Source organism: Bos mutus, chromosome 18, assembly GCF_027580195.1.
Source record: "Bos mutus isolate GX-2022 chromosome 18, NWIPB_WYAK_1.1, whole genome shotgun sequence".
Taxonomy (NCBI): domain Eukaryota; kingdom Metazoa; phylum Chordata; class Mammalia; order Artiodactyla; family Bovidae; genus Bos; species Bos mutus.
The window spans coordinates 16,650,407-16,663,113 of record NC_091634.1 but is presented as its reverse complement, the minus strand read 5'-3'; the positions used below and the strand labels follow the sequence as shown (position 1 = coordinate 16,663,113).

General features: G+C 46.2%; 1 protein-coding gene across 1 annotated transcript; it reads left to right on the top strand.

Annotated features, from left to right (window-relative positions):
- Positions 1 to 5,751: 5,751 nt before the first annotated feature.
- LOC102268204 (free fatty acid receptor 2) lies at positions 5,752 to 6,705 on the top strand. The gene has a single exon (XM_005908254.2). It carries the CDS (start codon positions 5,752 to 5,754, stop codon positions 6,703 to 6,705), a length of 954 nt encoding a protein of 317 aa, XP_005908316.2.
- Positions 6,706 to 12,707: the final 6,002 nt, after the last annotated feature.

Genomic DNA, 12,707 nt, shown 5'->3' with positions numbered 1-12,707 from the left:
TCATTCTGGCTGTTGTGTGCAGGACAGACTGAAGGGGACAGCAGATGCAAAGGGGCCAGACAGGATAAAACAAAGGAACATAGGTGAGAGATGGCGATGCCAGCCTGACCAGGTGGCACAGGAGATGTGGTGAGAAGGGACTGGATTGGGGATATATTCTGAAGATAGAGTGGAGAGGATTTGCTGATGGAGTAGTCAGATCCTGAGAGATACTTTCAAAGAGTCAAAGGGATCTCTCAGGATTTTGGTCTGTCCAACCAGAAGGATGGGGTGGCAAGGTCTATGTCCCTGGAGTCCATTCCTGAGGTGCTGGACGTGAGGGTGGGGGAGGCATCTGGTGAACTTCAACTTCCTAACAGATAAGGTTTCCTGATCTTAGACTGTGTGGTTTCAAAGGGGTTTCACGGAACTGCGGTGAGGTAAGCTGTCAGGGGCCCAGCTTGAATGACGGTAGTGGCTAACTCTAGCCCAGCTCCCGGGTCAGGCCCACGTTCCTCCTTTCTGTTTACTTCCATTGTTGGTACGTGCTGGGCCGCACACCTCCATCTCTATCATTTTAAAAAGCACAGCAGACGGGACTTCCTTTGCAGGCCAGAGGTTAAGGCTCTGCGTTCCCAGTGCAAGGGGCACGAGCTGATCCCTAGTCAGGGAACTAGATCCAAAAACTAAAATAAAAAGTACAGCAGAAATGAACACAACATTGTAAAGCAACTAGACTCCAATAAAAATTAATTCGAAACAAAAAATAAAAGAATTGCATCATCAAAAAAAAAAATCCATTTCTGAGTCACTCCATTTTTTTGCAACCCTACCTCTGATCATCACCCCACCTGTTGTCGCTGGAAGCTGAAGAGGACAGTGGTGGCTCTGTGTTGTCAAGAGGTCAGGAAGACTCTGAACCAGAAGGAAGCTATCAGATTCTGACTGGCCACAGAGGTTTACCAGGGACATAGCTAATCGTCAGAGAGGAAGATCAGATCAACAAATGAGACACTGTCATCCAAGGTCAAACAACTCCAGATAAGCCAACACACCCAGGCTCACCCGGTGTGCCCTTGTGGGACCCAGAGGCTGTGCGGCCCAGCATATCTTGCAGGCCCAGCCACACTGGCCTTCTTTCAATTCCCCTGATACTGCGGGCTTGTTCCTGGTGCAGAGCTTTGGATTTTGCCATGCCCTCTACCTGAAACCATGCTGGGAAAGATTGAAGGCAGGAGGAGGAGGGGCAACAGAGGATGACATGGCCGGATGGCATCATCGACTCAATGGTCACGAGTTTGAGCAAACTCCGGGAGATAGTGAAGAACAGGGAAGCCTGGCATGGTGCTGTCCATGGGGTCACAGAGTCAGATACAACTGAATGAGCGACTGAACAACTACCTGGAATGCCCTTCATGTGGCTGGCTCAGCAGTTCAAATACCCCTCTTCAGCGCAGGCCTGTCCTGACAGCCTTACCTAAAGAAAGCCCTATGCCAGACTCTCCTTAGATTTGCTTCCTTCCTTCACTTGGAATCACCTGCTTTGTGTGTTTACCTGTTTACCCTGTGTCTTGCTCACTCGTGTTCCCAGCATCCAGAACCACGCCTTGCACAGGGCCTTTGATGGCTGGGAAGCGGGGTGACAGGTGTGGCATGGTGGGGAGCAGTGTGACTCACTCCGAGGTAAACTTAGTTGAGTTGGACTGGAGATGCTGCACTGCCCACTCCCATGATGCCACTGGCTGGGGTCACTGAAGCTCTGTGATTTAGTTAATAACTTAGTCTGAATGCCCACAAGGCTGGGGTCTTAGGGACACCAAGGATGTCCCAATACTGGTGACTTGGAGAACAGAGTGGAGATTTTAAAAAGAAGGTAAAAGCACAAGTTCTGACTCCGCTAGTATCATCAGCTAATAAGCTCTCACAGGCACATCCAACTCCAATCCTTTTATACTCCCAGCCACAAGTAATCAAGTTCCTGGGCTTCCCTGGTGGCTCAGCGGTAAAGAATCTGCCTGCCAATGCAGGAGATTCGGGTTCAATGCCTGGGTCAGGAAGATCCCGTGGAGGGGGAAATGGCCACTCATTCCAGTATCCCTGCCTAGGAAATCCCATGGACAGAGGAGCAGAGGAGTCCATGGGGCCACAAAATCCTTGAACATGACTTAGCCACTAAACAACAACAATCAAGTGCCTATCATAATCAAGGGACAGTGCTAGTTTTTTTTTTTTTTTTCCCCTAAGGACAGACTTCAAAACAGTCATTTCCAGAAGAACCAACCTTACCTAGACTCACTTCAGGAGGTACTGCCATTTTCCAAGCCAAAAGAGGGGTTTCCTAAGAGATTCCTGAGGCTTCAGAAATTGCCCAGGGTCCTGGCACCTGCTAGAAGAGAGGGTTCTGCAGGTCTGCATGGCTGGGGGATGAGGATGGAGAAAAGGGGTCCCTCTCTTAGCATTTTAAGCTAATGAAAGCAGCCTTATCCTTATCCAGCAATCTTCACCTTTCCAGTAAGTTTCTGTTGCTCAATCACATGCAGACAGTAAAACAGCACAAAATACCTTGGTAGAGAATGAAAGATAATTATGTTGCCTTCGTCTCCTGTGTATCAAGCATCAAAAGCACTTCCTAGGTGCCCATTCTAGGATACACACCATGTGGGTTACAAATGGCAGAAATGTAGAGAAACCACGTGGGTACCAAGGTGGGGAGTGATGAGCTAAGTGAGAAGAGATCCTTTCTGGAGGAGAAACAGCTGAGGGTCATGTTTCCTGGGTCATGGGGAGAGAACCAGAGCCTCTGTTGGGAGTGTCAGGCAGCCAGTGGACAGACAAGCACGTTTCCTGAGGAGAGACAAGCATCTTGTATGTCTGCCTTGAGATGCTAGCAGGGAGCAATGTGGGCCCTACCCAGGTTGATGAGAGAACAATGAGAAGAAAGGGTGGTCCAAGCAGGACAGAGATCATGGTGGGAGGGGAATGACTCCGGAGGGGAGAAGGGAGAGAAGAGCCAGAAATAGGCTGCCTGGCAGCAACATGGACTGAATCCATATTACATGAATAGTTTGAGTCCAAAGAAGAAAATATCTGTTAAGAAGGGACCTAATGGGCCAGAGGAAGTCAGGCAATGCTCAAGATGATAACCAGATTCTGCCAGAGCTGCCTAGAAAGAAATTGATCAGGTCAGGGGCCTTGAGAGAAAAGATGGGGTCGGGGGAGACAGGTGAGGAAAGAGCAGAGGGAGCAGGAAGTGGATGCGTGTGCAAAATTGTTTGGAATAATGGCCCACAGAAAGGAGAGAGAAGAGATTACTTGGAATGCAGAAGGAGGAGAAAGCTCAAAAGAATGATTACGATCTGGATTCTGGAAGAAATATGTTTGGTGGGGCAGAATTTGGTGGGGGATCGAGTTGCCTTGGCAAGAGCTCAACTATTGACCTTCCTGTTTTTGACCACGTAACTCCTCTAGGTATAAAAAAACTATTGTTTTTTGGGGGAGGTGGAAAGGTGGCCCAGTTAGACAAGGTTCCACTTGCTTCTGAGACCTGACATATTTGCAAAGCTGTCCATCCGCTTCCAGGAAAAGGCAAGGCTCCTGACTTTGCTTGTGCTCAGGGAAGAGCTGTTGGGATCACAACCATAGGTGGAAAGGGGATGGAAGGAATTTAGGTAGATAAGCTTAGGAAGAGGGAGCAGAGTATGGGGTTGACTCTAGAAGGAGGGGAGGGAGAAGGTCATGGAAATGAAAGGGGGCAAGGATAAGTCTAGGGAGAGAGGGTGCTGGTGAGGGCCAGGGCACAGGTAAGCACAGGAGGAATAGAAAAGGTGAGCTCAATGAGTTGGGTCGTCTCCCTTTTCACAGGGCCCTCTACTTCTGAGATTTTTCCAATTTAGAAGTGAGATACACGGGTGGGCCACCAGTAATATGTTACCAGTAACAGGTTAGGGACTCAAGTTTAACTTTAAATGTACACTTGTTAATGATGAATGAAAGGAGATTAAACGTTACTCTTTTTTTGAACTTATTATTTTATATTGGAGTATAGCCAATTAACAATGTTGTGATAGTTTCACGTGAATGGCAAAGGGACTCAGCCATACATATACGTGTATCCATTCTCCCCTAAACTCCCCTCCAATCCAGGTTTCTGCCTAACATTGAGCAGAGTTCCCTGTGCTACGCAGTAGGACTTTGTTGGCTATCCATCTCAGATACAGCAGTGTGCTGTTGTTGTCGTTTAGTTGCTAAGTCATGTCTGACTCTTTTCCTACCCCATGGGACTGTAGCCCACCAGGCTCCTTTGTCCATGGAATTCTCCAGGCAAGAATACTGGAGTGGGTTGCCATTTCCTTCTCCAGGGGATCTTCCAGGCTCAGAGATCCAACCTGCATTGGCAGGCAGATTCTTTACCACTGAGCCACCTATGAAGCACATAATAGTGTGTACAAGGAGTTTAAAGGTTATTCTTGATTGACATACATCTCACGTATATGCTTTCTTCAAGAGGGAGAAAGGGTGAACTGGCTGGCAGCCTATGGGAACTGTGGTGGTTCTGGTGAAATCACTGGTTATATGTGAAGCAGAAGAAAACAAGCTGATGCTGGGAGGACTTAGAATGATTCCCAGAGTCACAGGACTGATCCACGGCATGGCCTGGACTGGAATCCTGGTCCCAGTCAGGCCTCTCTGTTACCCTACCCGGAACCTACAGGTTGTCTTTGAATGGCTCCGCATAGAACTGAGAAGCGGGGCATCTGAGGCTCACCTTGGGCTTGAGCTGTTTTCCCCTCAAGCTCAACCAAACTCCCATTTTCAGAGCTGAAGCTGAGAATTTTGTGTTCAAGCCCTGTGACTTGGGGAGAGAAAAGAAAAAGAAAAGAGGTCAAAGATTAGGAGAGGAAAAAGCCACAGGCAGGTCAAGTAGAATTTGGAAATGTTCAGAGATAGTCTTGGGATTACCCAGTCTTCGTGAGGAACTACAGTTCACACAGCCCTTCATTGACTGACAGAAGTTGATTCAGCACCTGCTATGTGTCGGGCACAGTTCTAGGTACTTAAGACAGAGAACCACACAGCCCTAACATGTGTCCTTTCTTTAAAAAAAAAAAAAATTTTTTTTTTTTTTTTGTTTATTTGTTTTTGGCTGCTCTGGGTTTTTGTCGCCGTGCGGGGGCTTTCTCTAGTTGCAACGAGTGGGGGCGACCGACTCTTCACTGTGGTGACTTCTCTTGTTGTGGAGCATGGGCTCTAGAGTGTGCAGGCTCAGTAGTTGGGGCACATGGGCTTAGTTACCCAGAGGCAGGCGAATCTTCCCAGACCAGGGATCGAACTCATGTCCCTTGCATTGGCAGGCAGATTCTTAACCAATGGACCACCAGGGAAGTCCCCCTTTCTACTGGGGACTTGGAGACCTCAGAACTTTTCCTGTGGGAGATTCTGAGACATGAAAATTCTTAAGACTCTTTCTCTCTCTCTCAACTTGCAGGGCGGAAATGGAGAAGAGGAAGATTCTAAAGAAGTAATTTTCTTGGGTAATTCTGTTGTGTAGATTCTAAAGAAGTAATTTTGTTGTGAAGCAAAAAAGCACAATTTTGTTGTGAAGAAGGACAAGTTCTTTCTCCCTGACACACAGAAAGAAGAATAGTGTTCGGTCTGCAGGGTAGGCAATAATCCCTTAGTGAAACACAGAGGGGAGACACAGAGTCTGATTCACCTTGGTCTGGGGCTAGGAAACTCAGAATTCAGACAGCATCTTTTGTCTCTTCAGGAAGGATGGCCCCAAGTCCCCAAAACCTGGGACTTCTCCTTGTCTACTTTCTATCTTTCCTCTTCAGTCTCCCTGCCAACCTCCTGGCGCTGTGGGCCTTCCTGGGGCACGTGCGCCAGCCCCACCCCGCACCCATCCACATCCTCCTGCTCAGCCTGACGCTGGCCGACCTCCTGCTGCTTCTGCTCTTCAAGATGGTTGGGGCTGCGCATAATTTCGCCTGGCCCCTGGAGAACACGCTCTGTGCCCTCACAGGTTTCGGCTTCTACTGTGGCATCTACTGCAGCACGTGGCTGCTGGTGGGCATCAGCGTGGAGCGCTACCACAGCGTGGCTTTCCCCCTGCAGTACAAGCTGAACCGCCGGCCCGTGTACGGAGTGATCGCTGCCGTGGCCATCTGGCTCTTGTCCTTTGGACACTGTAGTGTTGTGATCATTGTCCAGTACTTACCAACCAACTCGTCGCGGGAGGCCAACAGCCGCCCTGTCTCCTATGACAACTTCACCCAAGAGCAGCTGTGCGTGGTGCTTCCTGTGAGGCTGGAACTGTGCCTCCTCTTCTTTTTCATCCCCATGGGGGTCACCATCTTCTGTTACTGGCGTTTGGTGCGAATCCTTCTCTCCCAGTCGCAAGTGGTGACCCGGAAGCACTGGAGAGCTGTGGCGCTGGTTGTTGCGACGCTGTTCAATTTCCTGGTCTGTTTCCGGCCCTACAATGTATCTCACGTGGTGGGGTTCTTCCATAAGACCAGCGAAAGGTGGCGGGTCTGCGCCGTGATGCTCACCGCTCTCAATGCGTGCATCGACCCTTTGATTTTGTATTTCTCCTCCTCAGCTGTGCGCAGAGCCTTTGATAAAAGGCTGCAGAGCGGGGGCGCCTCCCTGGCAGGGTACTGGAGGAGGCGAGCCGGACAGCCAGCTGCAGAGAGAGGAAATGGGAGCTTAGGTGCGGCCATATGAGACTGGATTTGCCAGCCTGGGTTACTGTGTTTTGGGGAGTAGGGGGCTCAAAAAGGGGAACAATGAAACAGAACCAGGGCAAGTTCTCCAGTGCCGAGCTTAAGGGGCAAAGAAGAGCAGTGGGTCTCTTAAATCCAACTCATCCACTGGGTGAGGGTTTTCATTTTGTTCCCTGTGGTTTATGACATTTCCTCATTCGTGGCTAGTACTGCTTGTGGTAAACTATAAGCCCTTTTATCCTGGGATATCAGAGCCGTGAAATTCCTTGCCTTCCCTACCCGGTGTCTGTAAGATGACAGAGTTCAGTAATAGGCATACCTCCTTACGTTATACTTCCAAAATACTGTGGTTTCCACCATTTGAAGGTTTGTGGCAACCGTATATGGCCAATAAAGTATTTCTAAGAGCAATACTTTGCAAAGAGCAACAAAGTATTTCTAAATTTAAAAAGTGGGTTGTTGGGTTTTTTTGGATGTAATGTTATTGTACAGTTTACAGTCTAAAGTACGGTATAAGCTTTTGTGTGCATGTGTGTGTATGCTCAGTTGTGTCCAACTCCTTGCAACCCTGTGAACTATAGTCTGCCAGGCTCCTCTGTCCTTGGAATTTTTCAGGCAAGAAATACTGGAGTGGGTTGCCATTTTCCTACTCCAGGAGATCTTCCAGACCTAGGAATTGAGCCCACATCTCTTGCGTCTCCTGCATTGGCAGATGGATTCTTTACCACTGAGCCACCATGCTGCTGCTGCTAAGTTGCTTCAGTCGCGTCCAACTCTGTGTGACCCCATAGCACTGGAAACCAAAATTCATGACTCACTTGATTGCAACACTCGCTTTATTGCAGTGGTCTAGAAACAAAACTGCCATATTGCCAAGGTATGCTGTATCTACTACAGAATTCTTTAGCTCTACCTTTTGCCCTGAATCAGAAGTGGGTGATTTCCACATGTTGGGTCTGAACATCCAGCACAGGCAGAGGTCTACAGAGCAAGATAAGATGCTGCCTGTGAGCCCTGACTAAAGCAGTTGAGGGCTCAGGTCTATAATGGGCAAGAAAAAAAGTCCTTGAGAGAAAAGTCAGTGGTGGTGTGAAGAAACTTGGGTCAGGATACTTCTTAGTAGTTATGTCTTATTTTCAGTCCCCAACACTGTGTATTTATATGCTTTTTTTCCTTGATCAATCTTGCCAGATGTCTGTTACATTTTCCAAAAACCCAGCTTTTCTCTGGCATTTATCTCTGTATTCTATTTCATTAATGTCTTAATTTTATCTTTACTGTTTCCTTCCTTCTACTTTATTGAGTCTTTTCAGTTGTTCCTTTTCTTACTTTTTAAGGTTGGATACTCATTTATTTCAGCCTTTGTCCTTCACTAATGTAAGTATATAAGGCTATTGCTTGCATGTGTGCTAAATCGCTTCAGTTGTGTCTGACTCTTTGTGACCCTGTGGACTTGGATTGTAGCCTGCCAAGAATACTGGAGTGGATTGCCATGCCCTCCTCCAGGGGATCTTCCCGACCCAGTGATCAAACCCATGTCTCTCATGTCTCCTGCTTTGGCAGGCAGGTTCTTTACCACTAGTGCCACCTGAGAAGCCCCATATAAGGTTATTAATTTCCCTCAGTGAAGGAGCCTCAGGAGATGCGGGTTCAATCCCTGAGTCAGAAAGATTCCCTGGAGAGGGGAATGGCAACCCACTCCAGTATTCTTGCCTGGAGAATCCATGGACAGAGGAGCCTGGTTGGCTACAGTCCATGGGGTCACAAGGAGTCGGACACGAATGAAGCAACTTAGCATGCACATAAGAGCACTTTTAGGGAGATGCCACAATTTTGATTTGCAGAATTTTCATTATTTTGAGTTCTAAATAGGCTCTAATTTCCACCTAATTTTCTTTTCTTTGACTCCTGGGTTTAGAAATGATTCTTAATTTTTAAGCATATAAATTTTAATTGACCCTATTATTATTATTGTTACTCATTGCTAAGTAAATCACATTGCCATCAGAGAATACTATTTTAATAGTACCAGTTCCTTGAAATTTGTTGAAAATTGTTTTTTGGTCTAGAATATAGTCTATCTCATGTTCCATTTGTGAAAAGAATATAGGTTCTGAAATTGTTGATGAGTTCTCGCTATACAGTTTAGATCAAACTTGTTAATTTGGAATGTTCAAATCTTTATAACCTTTATTTGCTTTTGTCTGATATATCAGTTGTATGGAAAGGTGGGTTACAGGCTCCTTCTATGACAGTGAATTTGTCTATTTCTCCCTGTAGTTCAGTCTTCTGAGAATGTTGAATGTCTTTCAACATTAATTTGCCTTAAAATCTATGTTGTCTGATATGAATACAGCCACACCAATATGCGTGGTGTAGTACTACTTTTTCTTAGTAGTATTTACCTAGTACATTTTTACCCATCCTTTTCTTTTCAAACTCTCAATATCCTGATGTTTTAAATGTGTCTTTTATAAGCAACACATACAGTAGTTGGATATTCTGTAATCCAGTCCTATGATTCAAAAGTATTTGTCTTTTAACTATACCCTTTCATTCATTTATATTTGTATCATAATTAATTTCCAACATATTTGGATTTACTTCTGCCGTCTTACTTTTAAACACTTTCATTAAAGTATACATACATACTGAAACATACATGCATATCATGCATGGCCTGATAATAAGTGTACTGGTCAGATGAATTGTCACCAGGAACATATTCAAACAAAAAAAACACCTACCATCTTATTTTGTGCTTTCTGTTTTCCTCATATTTTAATATTTCTTTTTATCTTCCCTTGCCTTCCTCCGGGATTAAGTTGGTTTTTTCCTTTTGTTTTATTTCCTTTCGTTTCTCATATCATTCTCTTATTGATTTCTCACATTACTGATTTGAAATTATACGCTCTGTCTTTATTGTACTGATTATTTCAGATATTTTAATATGTTAGGAGTACCTTAGGGTAAGGAGAGACTAACCCCTCTAGTATTCTTGCCTGGAGAATTCCACAAAGGAGCGTGGCAGGCTAGAGTCCATGGGGTCACAAAGAGGCGGACAACTGAGTGAGTAACACTTTCACTTTCACTATGTTGATCTAAACTATAGACAGGGTTTCTGACTTGAGAAGTTGTATTAACTGGAGGAAAGGAAGGCTCAATACTAATTCTATTTGCCAGTGTCATCCCGAAAAAAAAACTGTACATTTGATTTTTTTTTTTTTTTTGTCAGCAAAGATTAAAGAAAGCTCATCAGGGTAAAAGTCATGAACACACTTAGTGTCCTTTATTTGGGTGGGTTTCACAGAGCCCCAGTTAGAGCCCCAATTTTGCAGTCAGAGTACTCAACAACATCTAGTTCATATAATCTAATTCAATGCAACGACTGTTGCACCTGCTGATAAGTAATTCCTGGAGCATTGTGTTAAGGGGGAGGGGGAGAGGAAGGTTTGAAGATACCATTAGCAATACTGTTAGGGGAAGCACACTGATTGAAACTGCCCACCCTGGCCAGGCACCATAGTAACCATTTGCATGAGTTGTTTTATGATAGGAGATCCTGATAAGGAATACGGAACTAATAAGCCACCATCAACCAGAAGAGTTCGGGAAAGGTCCAAAGGAGACACCATGTGTCCGTCCACTTCCCAGAATCCCTCTCGCTAGCATCCATCTTGGCTGAGCGATGCGTGCACCACCAGGAAAGACTCTGAATTAGAATGATTGGCCAAAGACCACCTGGAAACTAATCCCGTCCCCATGAAACCTGAGACTGCGAGCCACGTGGCAGGGCAGTTCTCCTGGGTTCCCTTACCCTACTGCTCTCCACCCAGGTGCCCTTTCCCAGTAAAATCTCTTGCTTTGTCAGCACATGGGTCTCCTCAGACAATTCATTTCCGAGTGTTAGACAAGAGCCAGTTTCGGGCCCTGGAAGGGGTCCGCCTTCCTGCAACAATACCATATCTCAGCCTTTCCAGTTTTCAGGTTAGTGGTGGGGAAGGTGCGCTTCCACGGGAAAGGAAATCAGTCACTTGGTTTATGTAAACTCCTGTGAGAGCTCTGTCTCTGAACTGGGCTCAAGATACCACGCCCACAATTAGCACTCCACAACCTTGAAACACATGCCGTTTTGATGATGATATGTTGCTAACTACTGTCATTTGTGTCACATTAAACAAATACTGTTTTGCAAAGGTAAAATTATATTAAACATGTATTTTCAAGCCATCCACGCCATCCTACTTTCATACTATCCTGTGATTCTCACCTCAACTGGCAGAGGCTCTGTTCCCACCCCACTGGGGTGGAGACCTGCTGGATTACGGAAGTCCACCGAAGAGCCCAGGTCTAGCATTTACAACATCACTCCCAGGAGGAAACTCCACTACAGGGGCAGGGCGCAGAGTGATAAGAGGGAGCCAGGGAAGAGCAAAATGATTTGTGGACTTGAAGATTTTCCACCAGCATAGCAATGCTACTTTGAACATCCCTGTGCATGTCTTTTTGTGCAATTGTGGGAACGTGCCTCCAGGGAGGGAAATACTGCGAGCATGGGCATCTGCATTTTCAGCTTCAGCAGAAACTGCCAAACTCTCTCCAAAGTGATAGCATAAATCCAGCTCTTTCAAAGAAAAGGCTGGCAGAAGCCCCTGCTACCACGACCACCTTCCCACCAGCTCTTCTTCCAACACTGGCCCTGTAGTCGACACACAGTAGGGAGTGGGAGGGAACAGACCAGGTATGTGCTACTTGCCAACAGGAAAATGAGCTCAAATGAGGCCTGAGACCCTCAAAGTGACCCAGTGGATTGGCATATGCTCCAGATATACACATGGCAGGTACACGTAAATGGACTATGTCGGTATGTCCATATATTGTACATGTATACACAAGGGCAGGACTTCCCAGGTGGCTCAGTGGTTTAAAAAGAAAAAATCCTCCAGCCAACCAGGAGACTCGGGTTCAATCCCTGGGTCAAGAAGATCCCTTGGAGAAGGAAATGGTAACCCACTCCAGTATTTTTGCCTAAGAAATCCCATGGACAGAGGAGGCTGGAGGGCTACAGTCCATGCATTTGCAAAAGAATTGGACATAACTCAATGATTAAACAGCAACAGCATGGGCAAGGTGGGGCAGAGAACTTCTCCAGGCCCTTAGGGTAAAGAAGTGGTCTGTCCCCCCATGCCTCATCTTTCTTAACCAAATCCAGACTGTCAGGAACATTAAAGGAGAGCATATACAAAATCTAGAAAAACGGTACTGAAGAATTTATTTACAGGGCAGCAATGGAGAAACAAACATAGAGAATAGACATATGGACATGGGGAGAGGGGAGGAGAGGGTGAGATGTATGGAAAGACTAACATGGAAACTTACATCACCATATGTAAAACAGATAGCCAACAGGAATTTGCTGTATGGCTCAGGAAACTCAAACAGGGGCTCTGTATCAACCTAGAGCGGTGGGATGGGGAGGGAGATGGGAGGGAGTTTCAAAAGGGAGGTGTTAGGTAGATAGAATAGGGAAAAGGAGTCCAAAATGGCGGTTGCTAAAAGACAAGGAAGGGCAAAGGAAGGTCCGAGGACCAGAGTGAAGACTTCAGGCAGAACAAACAGAACAAACAGCACTCCTGGCTAAGCCCAATTTGCATAGGGCAGGCCCAGGCAGAGGAAAAACGTATAAAAGGAGGAGCCAAAGCACTTTCTCACTGACTTTCTCTCCCGCATGCTTGCGCTCTTTCTCTCTCCCTCTCTCACTCTCTCTCTCCCTCCCCTGCGCGCTCCTCCACTCTCTTCTCTTTGAGTCTTTGGGTTAGCATGCCCTCACTCTTTGAGGATGGTTCTCCTGTTTATCTTCTAAATAAAATAGAGCTGTAACACTGATTTGCCTAAGAGCTATAACACGGTTTGTCCAAGACCTGAGAGCTGTGACACACCGAGGGCTTTAATGTCCGTCGCTCCAAATCTTTGTTGTGATGAGACAAAGAACCGAGGAACATA

Coding starts and splice junctions, on each gene's coding strand:
- LOC102268204 (XM_005908254.2), top strand. CDS start 5,752: ATGGCCCCAAGTCCCCAAAACCTGGGACTTCTCCTTGTCTACTTTCTA.